Raw genomic sequence first — 20,734 nt, 5'->3', positions numbered from 1 at the left:
AGTGAAACATTGGTGATCAGAATCCTAACTCAGCCGTGACAAAGATTCATCCAGATTGGGAATGTCAGCTCCCTTCTCTCCCATCGGAGGCTGTCAGACCTGCTGAGATTGGTGAGGAGTTTCTGTTTTTGGTGCTAACTCAGTAACCCTCCCGCTGCAGGTACGGCCAACGGATCAGCAGCCAGCAGACATTGAACACTTGCTGAGACAATCACAGAAGGAATTATTGTGGCTTCAAAGGCAGTTGTCCTTCATTTCAACCAGAAACTCTCGCATGTCCATATGGTCTCCAGAACAGGTGAGGAGCAGAAACCCTTTGAATTCTTGCCAATTGGTTTAAATCAAACTCCCTCTCCGACTCTGAGTCCTGCTGCTGTTCGCTCACTGGAAACAACTGAACTGGAACATTCCTTTTCGTCAGACAATTTATAGAGTGATGACTATTCCTGCTGTGAGATCGCCGTGTCCACCTGTCCATCTCAGACCTCACTGTCTGTATTGTAACTCACACCAGGGACGGGATTCTCCGACTCCCCCCCTCCCCCCGGCCGGGCCGGAGAATCGCCGGGGGGCAGCGTGAACCCCGTCCCACCGCCCTGTCGTCGGATGCCGGATTCTCCGGCGCCAGTTTTTCGGCGGTGGCTGCAATTGCGTTGCGCCGGTCGGGGGCCGTTGTCAGTGCCCCCCCCCGGCTATTCTCCACTCGGCGATGGGCCAAGTGACTGCCCGTTTTCGGCCAGTCCCGCCGGCGTAAATCAAACAAGGTCCTTCCCGGCGAGACCTGGCTCTGCGGGCAGCCTGCAGAGTCCCCGGGGGTGGGGGGGTCTGACCCCGGAGGGGGCCCCCACGGTGGCCTGGCCCGCAATCGGCACCCAACGATCTGTGGGCGGGCCTGTGACATGGGGGCACTCTTTCCCTCCACGCCGGCCGCTATAACGGTCCGCCATGGCCAGCACAGAGATGAACCCCCCTGCGCACGCTGCTGGATCACACCAGCTCACACTGCCGCTCCCACGCATGCGCCAACTCGCGCTGGCCGATGGAGGCCCTTCGGCGTCGGTTGGCGCAGTGCCAACCCCACCAGTGTCGGCCTAGACGAAGGTGTGGAGGATTCCGCACCTACCGGGCGGCCCGGGGCCGGAGTGGTTCATGCCAGTCCTCAGTGCCGGTACCACCCGCCCCGCCAGATTGCGGAGAATCCCGCCCAAATCTTGGTTCCCTATTGTCCCTGCGCTCAATCACCTCCTGGTTAAAAAATGCCACGATTTTGAAATTTCCATCCTTGTCTTCTGCAATTCCCTCCCTACTCCTCCCCATTTTTGAAACGTTCGTTCAAAACCTGCTTGTTCGACCAGACCTTTGTCACCTCTCTCCATAACTCCTTATCATAGAATCATGGAGTCCCTACAGTGCAGAAGGAAGCCATTCGGCCCATCCAGTCTACACCAACCTTCTGAAAGAAGACCCGCACCTCGGCCCATCCCCATAACCCCCACCTAACCTGCACATTCCTGGACATGAAGGGGTAATTAATCATGGCCAATCCACCTAACCTGCAACGTTGGACAGTGGGAGGAAACCCGGAGGTATTCACGAACATAGATTTCTCCAATCTCACAGCATCAACAAAACGGAAGCCATCCTGCTCCCTACACCCCCCAAATTCCTGGCCCCGCCATTCCCAGCTATTCACTCAACTGGACCTGCCCCAGCCACAACCCCCATAACCTGGAGCACTTGAAGTTGAACTTTAAGTAATCCTTCAGTGCTGTAAGATTCCACGGGCGGGATTTTCCCGTGCCCGGCAGAGCAGACGGTCCCGGCGGTACGGAACGCCGCACCTTCAGGGGCTAGACCCAATAGAGAACCAAGACTTGTGCCGGGATTCTCCGCTCTCTGGCGGGGTGGGGCGGGCAGTACTGGTGCCGAGGAGCAGCGTGAAACACTCCAGCGTTGGGCCGCCCGGTAGGTACGGAATGCTCTGCACCTTCAGTGGCTAGGCTGGGGCCGCGCCAACCATGCCGAAGGGCCTCCGCCGGCCGGCGCATGCACGGGAGTGCCAGCGCGTGCTGGCATCATCCCCGCGCATGCGCAGGAGGGTTCGTCTCCGCATCGGCCATCGCGAAGGGCCAGGACGGCCAATGCGGAGTTATAGAGTGCCCCCACAGCACAGGTCCGCCCGCAGATCAGTGGGCCCAGACTACAGACCAGGCCACTGTGGGGGCATCTCCCAGGGCAAGATCCCCCCGCAACCACCCAGGAACCCTGGAGACCGCCCGCGCCGCCAGGTCCCACCTACTCTGATTTACGCCGGTGGGACCCAGTACAGACGGGCAGGACTTTGGCCCATCGTGGGCCGGAGAATTCGGTCGGCCCCTTTGACCATTGAGTCGCGCCGGACCCCGCCATTCTCCGGGCGGGCGGTTTTGGGGGGGGCGGGAGAATTGGGAGGACGGCGGGGGCTGGATTCACGCCGACCCCCGGCCATTCTCCCACCCGGCGGGGGGTTGGAGAATTCCGCCCCATAACTCTGCAAATCGCAGGAGCTGAGCCTTTGCGACATTGTGCAATCCCACACTCTTCCAAAGCAATTTGGCTCAGATCAGAGAAACTCATTCAGCAGAGTGAACCTGGATCAGGTAAACTTGTTTGATATTTTGTGCTGGGAATGCAGTTCGAAGAGATTTATTAATCATATTAAATGGATTTGCTGTATTTATTCATGACATTGTAAATAAATGTTTGGGAATTTTAGCTGTCCATCAACGCAAAGTACATAAGGAGAAACTATCTGTAATGACTGATGGCTCGATAGCCCCAGGCGATCTAACTAAAGTCAAAGATCCCGAGAGAATGTGCGGAGAAGCTTTGCACAGCGAGAGGTTGTGATCTGGAAGGTGCTGCCTGAGAGAGAGGTGGAAGCAGTATCTTTCAAAAGGCAGTTGGATAAATATTTGAAGGCAAAAACTTTACAGGAAAGGTGAGGCTACCTGGATTGTTCTTCAAAAGGGCCATCACAAATTGATGGGCCGAATCACAATCTCCTCTGCTGCACTGCTTAATGATTCTATGAAAAGGCCAACCTTTGACGCCTCATAGTTTTGTGAGGTTTAAACAATTATTTTTTTCCCCCACTCGGGTGAAGTCAGTGGTGGATTTACACTTTGTGCAGCCCCGCACTCACCTTCATTTCTTAGCCCCCTCCCTCCCCCCAATGGTGTCATAAGCCTCACCCCAATGATGGCACGTTTCCCCCATGACATCACACCCTTCCCGACCCCGCCCATGTTCGCCCCATAGAACGCAAGGTGCAAGTGCATTGAATTGAATTGAAATCCAGGCTTACCTGTCAGAATGACGGTGAAGATGGTCAATTTTGCGATGTGTTGAGCAAACATGGAACTTGCTGATGGCCAATGAGATGGAAAACTCAGCCCATGCCAACACTGCAGCAGAGGTCTGGGCAGGACAGAATGAGCCAGTGCAGGAGCAATTACTGCAATCAACAAGACGCTTACGCTGCCATTCAGTTTATTTCAGAGACTCATTCGCTTTCAAAAGTTAACTTCCTTACTTCCTGAAATGAAATGAAAATCGCTTATTGTCACGAGTAGGCTTCAATGAAGTTACTGTGAAAAGCCCCTAGTCGCCACATTCCGGCGCCTGTTCGGGGAGGCTGGTACGGGAATTGAACCGTGCTGCTGGCCTGCTTTAAAAGCCAGTGATTTAGCCCTGTGCTAAACCAGCCTCGAACCAGTCCTCTCACTCGAATTCACGTGAGTGGAGTGTCCAGTGAATCCCAGGCCGATACCACTGGCTCTGTCTGCAGGATTCTATTCTTTGCCCTGGAGGGACTTTCTGAAGGCCAGTCTGGAGAGTGATGGGGGGGGTTTGAACTTGCAGCGCGTGAACAGCTAAAGCAGACCAGCAATGGTCCATTTAGAAAGAGAATTCAAACTAGAGAATGTGGAAGGCAGACAGATTTAAAGATTTTCATGCTTCATCCCTTGTTGTCACGGTAATTTAGATAGCATCTTTTTAATACTGTTCTTCACAAAATCATCAACTTGTAATGTCGCACTTTCAATCGTCAATATTACTGAACATGTGGGGCAGCACGGTGGCGCAGTGGTTAGCACTGTTGTCTCACGGAGCCGAGGTCCCAGGTTCGATCCCGGCTCTGGGTCACTGTCCGTGTGGAGTTTGCACATTCTCCCCGTGTTTGCGTGGGTTTCACCCCCACAACCCAAAGATGTGCAGGGTAGGTGGATTGGCCACGCTAAATTGCCCCTTAATTGGAAAAAATGAATTGGGTACTCTAAATTTAAAAAAAATATATTGCTGAACATGTAAAATGTTGCTGACTCATCGTACTTTGCAAATCATTTTAAAGTCTTTTCAATGCAGAAAAGTAACCTTCAGCGGAAGCATTTGTGACACGTATCATTAGAAATATTTTCAGAATGGTTTCCATATTGGCAAGGTGGCCTGCAAACTAACATATACATACAAGTCAGCTGGTGATCTCAAAGTACAGCGCTCATCATTATCGATGAAATAATGAATTGTTTCACTTCATTCTCAGAAAGATTTGAGTCTCTGTCTTTGCGGTAGAATTTATTTAATTTGTTACTGCTGAGGGTTTCAAAAAGCCCGTAAAAGAAATCAACAGTTTTACATAGAACATAGAACATAGAACAGTACAGCACAGAACAGGCCCTTCGACCCTCAATGTTGTGCCGAGCAATGATCACCCTACTCAAACCCACGTATCCACCCTATACCTGTAACCCAACAACCCCCCCCCCCAACCTTACTTTTTAGGACACTACGGGCAATTTTAGCATGGCCAATCCACCTAACCCGCACATCTTTGGACTGTGGGAGGAAACCGGAGCACCCGGAGGAAACCCACGCACACACGGGCAGGACGTGCAGACTCTGCACAGACAGTGACCCAGCCGGGAATCGAACCTGGGACCCTGGAGCTGTGAAGCATTTATGCTAACCACCATGCTACCGTGCTGCCCTTTTCTTCAGCGATTCACTTCTACTCTGCAATTGCAACAATATTGTGTCAGAAATAACATTGACGGTCTCAATGATGATCTACTCTTTCCCTTTTAAAGTGATTTCATTATCTCTAGTTTCACCAAAAAATAAATTCCTGCGTCTTGTAAGCTTTGCATCATTAGAGGGAGCTGTATTTTTGCTAATGTTGCCTCCACCAAGCTATAGTCATTTCGAACTTCCATGACAAAACTTGAAACTGAGGCTAACAATTGAGCACCATTTAATAAAGTTGTATCAAAACTTTGCAGCGATTTGCTGATGGCATTAATTCTTTGAAGTAAACGTTTCACAAAACAGTAAAAACAGCAGGATCATACTTTTCAAACATCTCTGCTAATGGTTTTCTTTCAGCTTTCACACGTGTTTTTTTCCAAATTTGATGTGCCTACATCTGATAAGGTTTCCTTTATATCAGAGAGATATTCAAGGCAAGCTACCTCTCTGATTTAACACTGATGGCTCATCATGTCCTCCTGAAGGTTCCCCCAATGAAGATAGCAGTTTGACTGGGTCAGTAACACACCTCAGCACTTTCCTGCAATTAGAACACTCTTTTCAAACTGAGCCGATAACACAAAATCAATTCTTCCAGACAATTAATATCTTCGAACGAACGCACACATAGATTTAATGTGAACTTTGGAAGTTTCATTATCAGCACAATCTGTTCCAACATTTCTCCAGTTCGAGTAACTGTTGACAGATGCTGTTTCTCTTTACTAGGGTTAGGGAATAATTTGCAAACAATACAGTAGACTGCCTTAGAGATTTCCCCCAAAAAATCAACCTATTTCTGATGTTCTATTTCTAATGTTTGTACAGCACGCAAGAAACAATACTTTTCACTGTATACTAATACATGTGACAATAATAAATCAAATCAAATATCCAACATCCCATTTTACTTTATTTTCAGAAAACGAGACTTTTGAAGACATCTATTCTGCTTTTGGCCTCCAACCTCAAACTCTCCTCAAATTTTCCATATTACCTATATTTCCTGGTTTATTTAGTCCAAAATATTCTGTCAAACCCTTGGCCAGCACGGTAGCATTGTGAATAGCACAATTGCTTCACAGCTCCAGGGTCCCAGGTTCGATTCCCGGCTGGGTCACTGTCTGTGCTGGAGTCTGCACATCCTCCCCGTGTGTGCGTGGGTTTCCTCCGGGTGCTCCGGTTTCCTCCCACAGTCCAAAGATGTGCAGGTTAGGTGGATTGGCCGTGCTAAATTGCCCTTAGTGTCCAAAATTGCCCTTAGTGTCCAAAATTGCCCTTAGTGTTGGGTGGGGTTACTGGGTTATGGGGGTAGGGTGGAGGTGTTGACCTTGAGTAGGTCAAGAGCCAGTGCAGACTCGATGGGCCGAATGGCCTCCTTCTGCACTGTAGATTCTATGAAACCCAGTGGATAGATTTTGGCCATGATGCAATGTCTTCAGGGTAGGTTTCTACCCTCGCTTCAACCGAAGCAGTAGAAGTATCCTGTAGTTCCAATTTCATTTCAGATTCCACCGATTATTCAGCTTTTTCTGGCGATGTGGTTTCCCTGGAACTCAGCCAGTCGAAGTCATCAGATGATTCATCCGTGTTTTTGGATGAGGATGAATGGGCAGTTTGTGCACTGTTCAATAATTCAAACTTTTGATAGTAAAATGACAAACTATCTTTTCACCGAGCTGTGTCCTCTCGCCTCACCTTCAATTTTCACGATTTTTGATTGTCAGATTGATAGTGCCGCTGCATATTAATTCATCTTCCTTAATTTTAATGAATATGAATTTTCTGAAAGAGCAGGGTTGGTGGGGGGGGGGGGGGGGGGGGGGGGGGGGCGAGGGTTCCACCCTCAGCCCTGGGGATTGAGTTGCCCCTGCTCCCCTCGTTGCTCAACGAAGATTTGTATGCAGAAAGGGAGAGAGGAGATGAAATGAATGTTGTTTTCTTAAAACCGGAGACAGGACAACAACAACCTTTTATTGTCACACGTATGCGGTTACTGTGAAAAGCCCCTAGTCGCCACATTCCGGCACCTGTTCGGGTTAAGCTGGTACGGGAATTGAACCCGCGCTGCTGGCCTTGTTCTGCATCACAAACCAGCTGTTAGCGCATTGATCATGGGGAATAAAGAATGCCGGGGAGATTGAATTTGAGATATTGATCTTTTGTGTTAATCACACAAGAATTAGAAACACGAAGGCGGCCAGCAGATCCTTCCAGCCTGCCCCGTCATTCAATATGATCATGGCTGATCTGTGCCAGCCTCAACTCCATCTCTGTCCCATTTCCCCCTCGCCCTCTATTCCTCGATCGATCAAATATTTATCCACCTCCACTTTAAATACTTCTAATGATCCAGTCTCCACCATCTTCCGGGGCAGAGAGTTCCAGAGATTCACCACCTTCTGCGAGATGAAATTTCTACACATCTCAGTTTTAAATGACTGGCCCTTTATCTTGTAGCTATGTCCCCTCATTCGAGACTCTCCCGTGAGTGAAGACATAGAACATCGAACACAGAAAAATACAGCACAGAACAGGCCCTTCGTCCCACGATGTTGTGCCGAACTTTTATCCTAGATTAAGAACAAATTCATCTACACCCCATTATTCTACCATAATCCATGTACCTATCCAATAGCCGCTTGAAGGTCCCTAACGTTTCCGACTCAACTACTTCCACAGGCAGTGCATTCCATGCCCCCACTACTCTCTGGGTAAAGAACCTACCTCTGACATCCCCCCTATATCTTCCACCATTCACCTTAAATTATGTCCCCTTGTAATGGTTTGTTCCACCTGGGGAAAAAGTCTCTGACTGTCTACTCTATCTATTCCTCTGATCATCTTATAAACCTCTATCAAGTCGCCCCTCATCCTTCTCCGTTCTAAATTAGAAAAGGCCTCGCACCCTCAACCTTTCCTCGTATGACCTACTCTCCATTCCAGGCAACATCCTGGTAAATCTCCTTTGCACCTTTTCCAAAGCTTCCACATCCTTCCTAAAATGAGGCAACCAGAACTGCACACAGTACTCCAAATGTGGTCTGTGCAAGGTTTTGTACAGCTGCATCATCACCTCACGGCTCTTAAATTCAATCCCTCTGCTAATGAACGCTAGCACACCATAGGCCTTCTTCACAGCTCTATCCACTTGAGTGGCAACTTTCAAAGATCTATGAACATAGACCCCAAGGTCTCTCTGCTCCTCTACATTGCCAAGAACCCTACCGTTAACCCTGTATTCTGCATTCATATTTGTCCTTCCAAAATGGACAACCTCACACTTTTCAGGGTTAAACTCCATCTGCCACTTCTCAGCCCAGCTCTGCATCCTATCTATGTCTCTTTGAAGCCGACAACAGCCCTCCTCACTATCCAAAATTTACTGACCCACCCTTCAACTCCCTCATCCAAGTCATTAATGAAATTCACAAACAGCAGAGGACCCAGAACTGATCCCTGCGGTACGCCACTGGTAACTGGGCTCCAGGCTGAATATTTGCCATCCACCACCACTCTCTGACTTCTATCGGTTAGCCAGTTTGTTATCCAACTGACCAAATTTCCCACTATCCCATGCATCCTTACTTTCTGCATAAGCCTACCATGGGGAACCTTATCAAATGCCTTACTAAAATCCATGTACACCACATCCACTGCTTTACCTTTCATCCACATGCTTGGTCACCTCCTCAAAGAATTCAATAAGACTTGTGAGACAAGACCTACCATTCACAAATCCGTGCTGACTATCCCTAATCAAGCAGTTTCTTTCCAGATGCTCAGAAATCCTATCCCTCAGTACCCTTTCCATTACTTTGCCTACCACCGAAGTAAGACTAACTGGCCTGTAATTCCCAGGGTTATCCCTATTCCCTTTTTGAACAGGGGCACGACATTCACCACTCTCCAATCCCCTGGTACCACCCTTGTTGACAGTGAGGATGAAAAGATCATTGCCAACGGCTCTGCAATTTCATCTCTTGCTTCCCATAGAATCCTTGGATATATCCCGTCAGGCCCGGGAGACTTATCTATCCTCAAGTTTTTTTAAATGCCCAACACATCTTCCTTCCTAACAAGTATGTCCTCGAGCTTATCAGTCTGTTTCACACTGTCCTCTCCAACAATATGGCCCCTCTCGTTTGTAAATACTGAAGAAAAGTACTCGTTCAAGACCTCTCCTATCTCTTCAGACTCAATACACAATCTCCCGCTACTGTCCTTGATCGGACCCACCCTCGCTCTAGTCATTCTCTTATTTCTCACATATGTGTAAAAGGTCTTGGGGTTTTCCTTGATCCTACCTGCCAAAGATTTTTCATGCCCTCTCTTAGCTCTCCTAATCCCTTTCTTCAATTCCCTCCTGGCTATCTTGTATCCCTCCAGCGCCCTGTCTGAACATTGTTTCTTCAGCCTTACATAAATCTCCTTCTTCCTCTTAACAAGACATTCAACCTCTCTTGTCAACCATGGTTCCCTCACTCGAACTTCTCTTCCCTGCCTGACAGGGACATACATATCAAAGACACGCAGTACCTGTTCCTTGAACAAGTTCCACATTTCACTTGTGTCCTTCCCTGACAGCCTATGTTCCCAACTTATGCACTTCAATTCTTGTCTGACAGCATTGTATTTACCCTTCCCCCAATTGTAAACCTTGCCCTGTTGCACGCACCTATCCCTCTCCATTACTAAAGTGAAAGTCACAGAATTGTGGTCACTACCTCCAAAATGCTCCCCCACTAACAAATCTATCACTTGCCCTGATTCATTACCAAGTACCAAATCCAATAGGCTGGGGCTGGTTTAGCTCACTGGGCTAAATCGCTGGATTTTAAAGCAGGCCAGCAGCACGGTTCGATTCCCGTACCAGCCTCCCTGGACAGGCGCTGGAATGTGGCGACTAGGGGCTTTTCACAGTAACTTCATTGAAGCCTACTCATGACAATAAGCAATTTTCATTTCATTATTTCAATATGGCCTCCCCTCTGGTCGGACAATCTGCATACTGTGTTAGAAAAGCTTCCTGGACACACTGCACAAACACTACCCCATCCAAACTATTTGATCTAAAGAGCTTCCACTCGATGTTTGGGAAGTTGAAGTCACCCATGACTACTACCCTGTGACTTCTGCACCTTTTCAAAATCTGTTTCCCAATCTGTTCCTCCACATCTCTGCTGCTATTGGGGGGCCTATAGAAAACTCCCAACAAGGTGACTGCTCCTTTCCTATTTCTGACTTCTACCCATATTACCTCAGTAGGCAGATCCTCCTCGAACTGCTTTTCTGCAGCTGTTGTACTATCTCTAATTAACAATGAACCCCCCCCCCCCCCCCCCACCTCTTTTACCATCCTCCCTAAATTTATTGAAACATCTATAACCAGGGACCTCCAACAACCATTTCTGCCCCTCTTCTATCCAAGTTTCCGTGATGGCCACCACATCGTAGTCCCAAGTACCGATCCATGCCTTAAGTTCACCCACCTTATTCCTGATGCTTCTTGCGTTGAAGTATACACACTTCTACCCATCTCCGTGCCTGCAAGTACTCTCTTTTTTCAGTGTTCCCTTCCCCACTGCCTCACTACATGCTTTGACGTCCTGAACATTGGCTACCTTAATTGCTGGACTACAAATCCGGTTCCCATTCCCCTGCCAAATTAGTTTAAACCCTCCCGAAGAGTACTAGGAAACCTCACTCCCAGGATATTGGTGCCCCTCTGGTTCAGATGCAACCCATCCTGCTTGTACAGGTCCCACCTTCCCCAGAATGCACTCCAATTATCCAAATACCTGAAGCCCTCCCTCCTACACCATTCCTGCAGCCACGTGTTCAACTGCACTCTCTCCCTATTCCTAGCCTCGCTATCACGTGCCACCGGCAACAAACCAGAGATGACAATTTTAACTTCCAGCCTAACTCCCTAAACTCGTTTGTTACCTTTTCCTACCTACTTCGTTGGTACCAATGTGCACCACGACTTCTGGCTGCTCACCCTCCCCCTTAAGGATCGTGAAGACACGATCCGAGACATCCCTGGGCAGCACAGTAGCATTGTGGATAGCACAAATGCTTCACAGCTCCAGGGTCCCAGGTTCGATTCCGGCTTGGGTCACTGTCTGTGCGGAGTCTGCACATCCTCCTCGTGTGTGCGTGGGTTTCCTCCGGGTGCTCCGGTTTCCTCCCACAGTCCAAAGATGTGCAGGTTAGGTGGATTGGCCATGATAAATTGCCCTTAGTATCCAAAATTGCCCTTAGTGTCCATAATTGCCCTTAGTGTTGGGTGGGGTTACTGGGTTATGGGGATAGGGTGGAAGTGTCGATCTTGGGTAGGATGCTCTTTCCAAGTGCCGGTGCAGACTCGATGGGCCGAATGGCCTCCTTCTGTACTGTACATTCTATGTACATTCTCCCTCAGTCACCAAACTCTCACTATAGCACTCAAATGCACCCAAATTTAGCACTCAGTGCAAACCAAGTCTGCACTGTCGCTGGCTCACCTTTATACTGTAACTGTAGCCTCTGAAAACTGGCCTTATCCAATTAACTAATTAACAAGCTCCAGCTCCAAGTAGTTACAAGTAGAACCTTTTTTTTAAGGCTGATTGAAAATTCACCTTCTTCTCAACCAAACAGCAACTTTTAAGTTAATTAACTAAGTAAAAGAAAGACTAGACTTTAGATAAAAATTAAAAATAAACCCTTAATATCCCTCAGTCACCAAACTCTCACTACAGCACTCAAATGCACCCAAATTCAGCACTCAGTGCAAACAAAAGATGTGTGCAAACATCTCACCATCCACCCTGTCAAGCCCCCTCAAGATCTTATATGTTTAAATAATGTCACCCCTCACTCTTCTAAGCTCCAAGGAATACAGACCCAGACTATTTAGTCTCTCTTGATAGGACAGCCCTCCCATCCCAGGAATTAGCCTGGTCAATCTCCTTTGGACGGCCTCTAATATTATTATATCCTTTTGTAGCTAAGGGGACCAAACTGTACACAGTATTCCCGGTGAGACTTCCCTGGACGATTTCAACAAAACCGCCCAATTTTTAAACTCCAACCCCTTTACAATAAAGGCCAAAATGCCGTTTGCTTTCTTAACTACTTGTTGGACCAGCCTGCTGGCTTTTTGTGATTCATGCACTAGAACACCCAGATCCCTCTGTACTTCACTCACCTGCAGTCTCTCTCTCCATTTAGATAATAATCTGCCTTTTGATTCCTCCAACTAAGGTTCATGACCTCACACATCCCCACATTAAACCCCATTTGCCAGATTTTCACCCAGTCACCCAATCTATCTATATCCCATTGCAGAATCACAATATCCAGATCACAACATGCCCTTCCACCTACTTTCGTATCATCGGCAAATTTGAACCCTTACATTCTGTTCCTTCCTCCAGGTCACTAATGTAAATAATGAACAATTGCAGGCCAAGAACTGATCCCTAGGGTGGCACAGTGGTTAGCTTAAGTAGGCTTATATTAACACTGCAATGAAGTTACTGTTAAAAGCTCCGAGTCGCCACACTCCGGTGCCTGTTCGGGTACACAGAGGGAGAATTCAGAATGTCCAAATTACCTAACAGCACATCTTTCGGGACTTGTGGGAGGAAACCGGAGCACCCGGAGGAAACCCACGCTGACACGGGGAGAACGTGCAGCATCCGCACAGACAGTGTCCCAAGCTGGGAATCGAACCTGGGACCCTGGAGCTGTGAAGCAATAGTGCTAACCATTGTGCTACAAAATTTGACTATATTCGGCTTTTCTAAATGATTAGCTATTTCCTCTTTGATTATTGACACCAGCATCTTGCCAATAATAGATATTAAACTAACTCCCCTATAGTTCCCTGCCCTCTGCCTTTTGAACAAGGAAGTCACATTGGCTGTTTTCCAATTTTCCTGTACCCTCCCGGAATATAGCAAATTAAAAGGAATTTGAACCAATGGGTCCATTATCTCTGCAGCCACTTCCATTAAAACCCTAGCGTGCAGTCCATCGGGTCCTGGTGACTTGTCCACCTTTAGCCCCCGTGAGTTTCTCTAATACTCTATCCCTTGTGATTGGGATTTTTGTAAGTTCTACCATGTTATTTGAAACCAGCCCATCTGATATCTTTGGGATATTTGCAATGTGAAAGAACAAAGAACAATACAGCACAGGAACAGGCCATTCGGCCCTCCAAGCCTGTACTGGTCATGATACCACCCTTGGCCAAAACCCTCAGCACTTCCTTGTGCCGTATCCCTCTATCCCCATCCTATCCATGTGTTTGTCAAGATGCCTTTTGAACGCCGTTAATGTATCTGCTTCCACAACCTCCCCTGGCAACACGTTCCAGGCACTCACCACCCTCTGTGTAAAAACCTGCCTCGCACATCTCCTCTAAACTTTGCCCCATGGACCTTAAACCTGTGCCCCCTGGTGACTGACCCCTCCACCCTGGGAAAGAGTGACTGCCCATCCACTCTATCCATGCCCCTTATAGTCTTGTAGAGCTCTATCAGGTCACCCCTCAACCTCCGGCTTTCTAATGAATACAGTCCGAGTCGGTTCAGCGGCTCCTCCATACCAGGCAACACCTGGTAAACCGCCTCTGTACCCTTTCCAAAGCCTCCACATCTTTCTGGTAGTGTGGTGATCAGAATTGTGCGCAATATTCCAAGTGCGGCCTTACCAAGGTTCTATACAACTGTAGCATAACTTGCCAGTTTTTATACTCGATGCCCCGTCCAATGAAGGCAAGCATTCCGTATGCTTTCTCGACTACCTTGTCCACTTGTGTTGCCACTTTCTAAGGTCTATGGTCGTGCACGCCCAGATCTCTCTGACTTTCTATACTCCTAAGAGTTTTGCCATTTCCTGTATATTTTTCCTCCATAATGAAACGGAAGCTAAGGCAGCTGATTGAGGTTTACTGGAGAACTTTCCATTGGAAGCCGGCAGTCCTGGGGTTTTGAAAAGTAACCATGATCCATCAGGTTCACACACAGCCGCGTGCATGAGGTGAGGAAGCTCCCAATGGGGAGAGCTTCAGGAACCACTGACTCACACTCTCCTGTTCCTTCCGAACTCCAATTACCACACGTCAGGATTCCAATTCCTCAGACATTAGATTCCAAACAAGGTGTTGCAGAGATTGACCACTCACTCATTGAGACATTATCCCAAACCTCCCAGTTTCAGGATCTTCACAGACTGGATGCACGGCTGTGATGTGGGTCAGAACCCTGTGGAGGTCCTGCCATGCTGACTCTCGGTGGGAGTTGCCTGGACTGTTTTAATGTACTTAGCAGCAAATATTAGACTGAAAAATTCAAGTCTAACTCTCGGCTAACCACAGAATGGATCCCCCCAATTGATCACACTGACCCTCCCACCGACTACCCCCAGACCCAATTATCACCTCAACTACCTGCCATCTCGTCTAACTGCCACCCTGCCCAATGACCACCACAGCTACCTGCCATCTCACCCACCTACCGATCACTCTACCCACCTCAGCCAACTACCTCCTCACCCACCTACCCACCTGCCACCCTACCCACCCACCACCCAGCCATCTACCACCCTACCCACCCACCACAACACCCAACTACTACCTCACCCACCCTACCCACAGACTACCATACCCACCCGCCGCCTCACCCAACTACCATCTCACCCAACTACCATCTCACCTGCCCGCCCCCTCGTCCTCCTGCCCCCCCCACTCCCCTACCCACTTACACATTTCCTCACCTCACCCACTATCCCTGCTCACTCACTCATTCATCCATCTACCCCTTCACTAACAGTAAAACTGGGCCACATGGCAGCCGGTGCCAAGAAAGAGGTCATGTCCTGTCTTCTGATCCGCTCCAGGGGACGCTGTTGCCGGAACGTTGGGAGGAGTGACAAACCGATAATAATTGCTGCTCCTTTGGAGCTTCAGGCCAGTGTTTCCACGGATCGATTTGAAACGTATCCCATTAATTACTGAGGAAGTGTGAGTTTGGGTCTGTGTCAGTTTTGTGTGTTCATTACGTTCCAAGTTGTATTCCTTTTGGAAATCTGCAAAAAAAACCCCACAAACAGTGAGAATGTTTGTTCTGATTTGTTGAACGTTTGACTGGTTCCTGAGTGTAAACTTTGCAAACTAACTGAGGAATATGGGCCGGGATTCTCCCCTACCCGGCGGGGCAGGGGGGTCCCGGCGTGATGGAGTGGCGTGAATCACTCCGGCGCGGGCCGCCACAAAGATGCGTTCTGCACCTTTAGGGGCCAAGCCCTCACATTGATGGGCTAGGCCTCTGCCGGAGGGGTTCCCGCTCCACCGGTTGGCGTGAACGGCCTTTGGCGCCACGCCAGCTGGGCCGAAAGGACTTCGCCGGCCGGCGTACGTCCGCTCATGCGCCGGAGCATCAGCGGCTGCTGACGTCATCCCGGGGCATGCGCAGGGGAGGGGGTGTCTTTGGCCTCCGCCATGGTGAAGGCGGAAGGGGCCCACCGCTGATCGGTGGGCCCCGATCGCGGGCCAGGCCACTGTGGGGGCACCCCACGGGGCCAGATCACCCCGCGCCCCCCCTCCCCCCCACCCCCCCAGGACCATGGCGCCCGCCCGCACCGCCTGCTCCCGCCGGTAAGGTAGGTGGTTTGATCCACGCCGGCGGGAGAGGGTTGACAGCGGCAGGATTTCGGCTCATCGCGGGCCGGAGAATCTCCGCGGGGGGCCCGCTGACCGCCGAATCTCTGGTGGTGGAGAAATCGGGACACGGCGGGGTGGGATTGACGCCGGCCCCCCGGCGATTCTCCGACCTGGCGGGGTGTCGGAGAATCCCGCCCCTGATTGGTGAAATATCTGTTGGTGGCTCACTCTCATTGGTCCGTTTCCTTTTGGGGCTAATGGTATTTGGTTAGTTGGGTATTTGATTGGTTACTGAGCAGGTGAGAAATAATTGGAGCTGATCACAATTTCCTTATTTTGAGATGTTCGAGCGGGATTCTCCATCCCCTCCCCCCCCCCCCCCCCCCCCAACGCGGAGCACCCCATTGGCAGTGGGATTCTCCATCCCCCCCCCCCAACGCGGAGTGCCCCATTGGCAGTGGGATTCTCTGTCCTGCCAGCCCTGATTTCCGGAGCGGAGAGCCCCATTGGCAGCGGGATTCTCTGTCCTGCCAGCCCTGATTTCCGGAGCGGAGCGCCCCATTGGCAGCGGGATTCTCTGTCCTGCCAGCCCTGATTTCCGGAGCGGAGAGCCCCATTGGCAGCGGGATTCTCTGTCCTGCCAGCCCTGATTTCCGGAGCGGAGCGCCCCATTGGCAGCGGGATTCTCTGTCCTGCCAGCCCTGATTTCCGGAGCGGAGAGCCCCATTGGCAGCGGGATTCTCTGTTCCCGCAGCCGAGCAATGGGGTTTCCCATTGTGGCCACCCCACACCCTTGAGAAACCCTCATGCATGTGCGTGCTGCCGGCAAAGAGGAGGATCCCACCGACAGAGAATCCCGCAGTAAATGTTGATGCCGGGACTGAATCTTCGACAACTAAATTGGCGCCAGTCCCGGAGCAATTCACCATCCATCAAAGAACGAGCACTGGTTCCACATGGAAATCGATAAATTCCAAGGACAGAACAAAGAACAAAGAAAAATTCCAGCACAGGAACAGGCCCTTCGGCTCTCCACGCCTGCGCTGATCCAGATCCTTTATCTAAAACCGTCGGCTATTTTCTAAAGATCTGTATCCCTCTGCTCCCTGCCCATTCATGTATCTAGATACATCTTAAATGATGCCATCATGCCTGCCTCTACCACCTCTGCCGGCAATGCGTTCCAGGCACCCACCACGCTCTGTGTAAAGAACTTTCCACGCACATCTCCCTTAAACTTTTCCCCTCTCACCTTGAACTCGTGACCCCTAGTAATTGAGTCCCCCACTCTGGGAAAAGCTTGTTGCTATCCACCCTGTCTATACCTCTCATCATTTTGTATACCTCAATGAGGTCCCCCCTCAACCTCCGTCTTTCTAATGAAAATAATCCTAATCTACTCAACCTCTCTTCATAGCTAGCGCCCTCCATACCAGGCAACATCCTGGTGAACCTCCTCTGCACCCTCTCCAAAGCATCCGCATCCTTCTGGTAATGTGGTGACCAGAACTGTACGCAGTATTCCAAATGTGGCCGAACCAAAGTCCAATACAACTGTAACATGACCTGCCAACTCTTGTACTCAATACCCCGTCCGATGAAGGAAAGCATGCTGTATGCCTCTTGACCACTCTATCAACCTGCGTTGCCACCTTCAGGGTACAATGGACCTGAACTCCCAGATCTCTCTGTCCATCAATTTTCCCCAGGACTCTTCCATTGACCATATAGTCTGCTCTTGAATTGGATCTTCCAAAATGCATCACCTCGCATTTGCCTGGATTGAACTCCATCTGCCATTTCTCTGCCCAACTCTCCAATCTATCTATATTATGCTGTATTCTCTGACAGTCCTCCTCGCTATCTGCAACTCCACCAATCTTAGTGTCATCTGCAAACTTGCTAATCAGACCACCTATACCTTCCTCCAGATCATTTATATATATCACAAACAGCAGTGGTCCGAGCACGGATCCCTGTGGAACACCACTAGTCACATTTCTCCATTTTGAGAAACTCCCTTCCACCACTACTCTCTGTCTCCTGTTGCCCAGCCAGTTCTTTATCCATCTAGCTAGCACACCCTGAACCCCATACGACTTTACTTTCTCAATCAGCCTACCATGGGAAACTTTATCAAATGCGGAAAGACGGTGTCCGATTCGACGATGTCGGGATTGCCACTCGAGAGGCTGACAAACGGCAGCTGCGTATCAGCACTCAGCTCCCCGCACACCCATCACACCAGCTGCCCATCCCCTATTCTTCCCGCTTCCAACTGCCTCACACCGTGCACATTCTGTCTTCCCCTGTCCCCCAGGAGAAGGCGGTGCATGACTGGAAAGAGAGAAGACCGGAGGGGGATGGCCGGAACTGCGACCCCTCATTGTCATGGAGCAGCGGGCACTTGACCTGGTCAGTGGGCCCGGAGAGAGGCAGTGGCCGAAGCGGAGGCCACCCTCGGGCAACCAAGCGAGCCCCTGTTGAGTTTTGGTATTCCTGTGGCTGGCATGGTACTGCCCTCACACCACCTCCCCTACACCATCCTGCTCACCACCCCCACTCCACCCCGAGGTCACGGTTGGGCATCTATGTAGATAACCTACCCCCTCTGTCCATCTGCAGCCTTGGTGCCTGTTTCCCGATTGTTGAAACCACAAGTGAACCTCGCCATCGCTAATTCCTCCTGCCGGATACGGAGCATCACGGAAGCCCCTGAGAATACCGGGTCGGTCCAGTAAATGATATGCGAGTGCCGTTTACTGTACATGCGGAGTAAAATGCATCAACGCCACTGTCGAGGCACCGGAGCATGGCATTCTGGGGGGGGGCGCCCAACACCGGCCTCAATATTCGGCTCACGTACGATTCTCTGCCCACTCGTGATACGCGATTCCGGCATGGCTGGACAGAGAATCCGCCTGTGAAGTTTAAAAGAGGAAATACATTATTGTGTTGCCTTTTTTTACCGACTGTAAATAAGGCCGTCAGTCAGGCTGCCCTTCGTTCTTTAGATATTGATACTATATTGCTCAGAGTCGCGAGGTATCGAATGATACCGCCACAAGGTTCAACCGGATATCGATGAAAGAGCCAAACACCAGTTAGTTAGCTCAAGATCAATGGTTACTTTATTTACACACACAATTAATCATGCTACATAAACACTACTAGCTAAACTACACCTATCAACTATGACAACCTGTACTTAACTTCAGGCAGCCGGCTTAGGTCAGAGGAACAGTGGCCGCTGTTCGAATCTGTGACCTATCCGGGTCTGTAGAAGTAACTGCTGCTCAGCTGGGCTCATCCATCTGGTAGCGGGCGTTGAACTTAAACTTGCTTCTGGTGGTGCTGCGATTGGAGGTAGACATTGCCGGAGCACCAGGTCCAAGAGAGGCCGAACACATGGTGGTCTCTCTCTTTACCCTTGGGGGCTTTTTGGGCGGTCCTTCGGTTTGGACCCCACTAATTGGGTAATTCCTGATGTCATGTGAGAGTACCTTTAAGAAATTAATGTTTAAGCAATGTACCTTTAAGAAATGGAGCAGCTCATATTACTGAAGTGATGTCAGAGGGTGGGGGGGAGCTGGGTTTTTAGCTTAGCCATTTTTCAGTGTTTAGGTTTCAGTTTGAGAGAGCAGCTGAAAAGTGCCTGGCTGGTTCGCTGTGACCTGTTTTGAAAGGAGAAAGCCAGTTTTGAGGAAAAGAGCTTGGGTGTGTCTGTGTTTGCAGTGAGCTGGATCTGCTGTGATCTCTGCCATGAAAGACTATCTCTGAATCCTTTGGGTGATTTAAACTCATAATAGTAATGGCTTTACCCTGATGTGTTTCTGTTTAAAGGTGGTCTTTTGGAGGTTTGAAAGAACATTTTGAGGGATTATTTAGTGTTGTATTATTTTCGGGGTTATCTTTGAAGTAAGGGGTGTTAAGGGATCCAATGTTTATTTAAAAAGGTTAATTTGAGTTCATGGAATAAACATTGTTTTGTGTTTAAAAACCCATGTGTCCATAATTGTAATACCACACCTGGAGACCAAGCCGTGTGCTTCAAACAGCAACAATCCATTAAAGGGGGGGGGGGGGGTTGGTTGAACTCCATGATACATTTTGGGGTTCTGAAAACACTGCTACCATAACACTGATCACTGTGTTTGATTCGAACCAATAAAGGGGTGGGTGCCTTGATGGCTGGGCGTGTCCTAAGCGGTCATTGACCCTGGTGTTTACGCTTCCCGAGGACAGGAAGTGGCACCGAAATGTGTGGGATTGTATCGGTCGCTCAAGTATCAGTCCTTTGTCTGACCGAGCTGGGCCATCAAAATACTCACCGGTTCGGGGTTTCGATACCATCTGGACTCTTCGCTCACAAATATACATTCAGGCTCTGAGCCTGCCTGAACCTTGCATTGTCCATTTTTCCCATTATGCTTTGCGACCGTCCATGTTCCTTATTGTAAGCAGCCATCCCAGATGGCTACAATTGGACATCAAGCCTTTTGAATATGGAAATAGATTTCTAATTGGCAAATTGTTGAGGATGGTGACAGAATGACAATATCAGCAGAAAAATCAAAATCAGAAATTCCTGTCCCCTGCGAAGGCCCTTTGCCAGGCTTGGCAATACAATTGCTGAAATAATGGCTTTAATGGTCAGAGGTTTTTCAGAGAAGAATAAATAATGCAGGACATTTATTAATATTTATGAGGATACTTCAGTGGCATGTTGAGCACCTACCACCTGCCACGTTGGGTTATGTGATATGCCCTTGTTCCCAGGCAGTGCCCAGGACTGACGCATTGCATTCGTTACTGGGGATCAACTGAAATGAAGGTGTTGGGCTGTCAGGGAATCTGAGCTTCTATTAATAGTTCACCTTAAAATAAATTGGCAGCTCCAAAAAACAATCGTCACCATCCTTCAAAGTGTAATAGGAACGATTTAGGTGATATGCAAATATTGTACTGAGTCAGAATAATTCGATCTATTTCTGTAGAGTCTCAAAACCTTAC

At 49.2% G+C, this 20,734-nt stretch overlaps 1 protein-coding gene across 1 annotated transcript in view; it reads left to right on the top strand.

The window, feature by feature from the left end:
- Positions 1 to 167: 167 nt before the first annotated feature.
- Positions 168 to 20,734, top strand: part of rimbp2 (RIMS binding protein 2) — a 458,956-nt gene continuing 438,389 nt past the window's right edge. The window contains exon 1 of the mRNA XM_038817813.1: positions 168 to 298. Within this exon, the coding sequence (XP_038673741.1) occupies positions 275 to 298 (24 nt within the window). The 5' untranslated portion in view covers positions 168 to 274. The remainder of the gene's footprint in view (positions 299 to 20,734) is intronic.

Source organism: Scyliorhinus canicula, chromosome 1, assembly GCF_902713615.1.
Source record: "Scyliorhinus canicula chromosome 1, sScyCan1.1, whole genome shotgun sequence".
Classification (NCBI taxonomy): domain Eukaryota; kingdom Metazoa; phylum Chordata; class Chondrichthyes; order Carcharhiniformes; family Scyliorhinidae; genus Scyliorhinus; species Scyliorhinus canicula.
The sequence above is the reverse complement of the archived record's forward strand: the minus strand, read 5'-3'. Positions and strand labels throughout refer to the sequence as shown.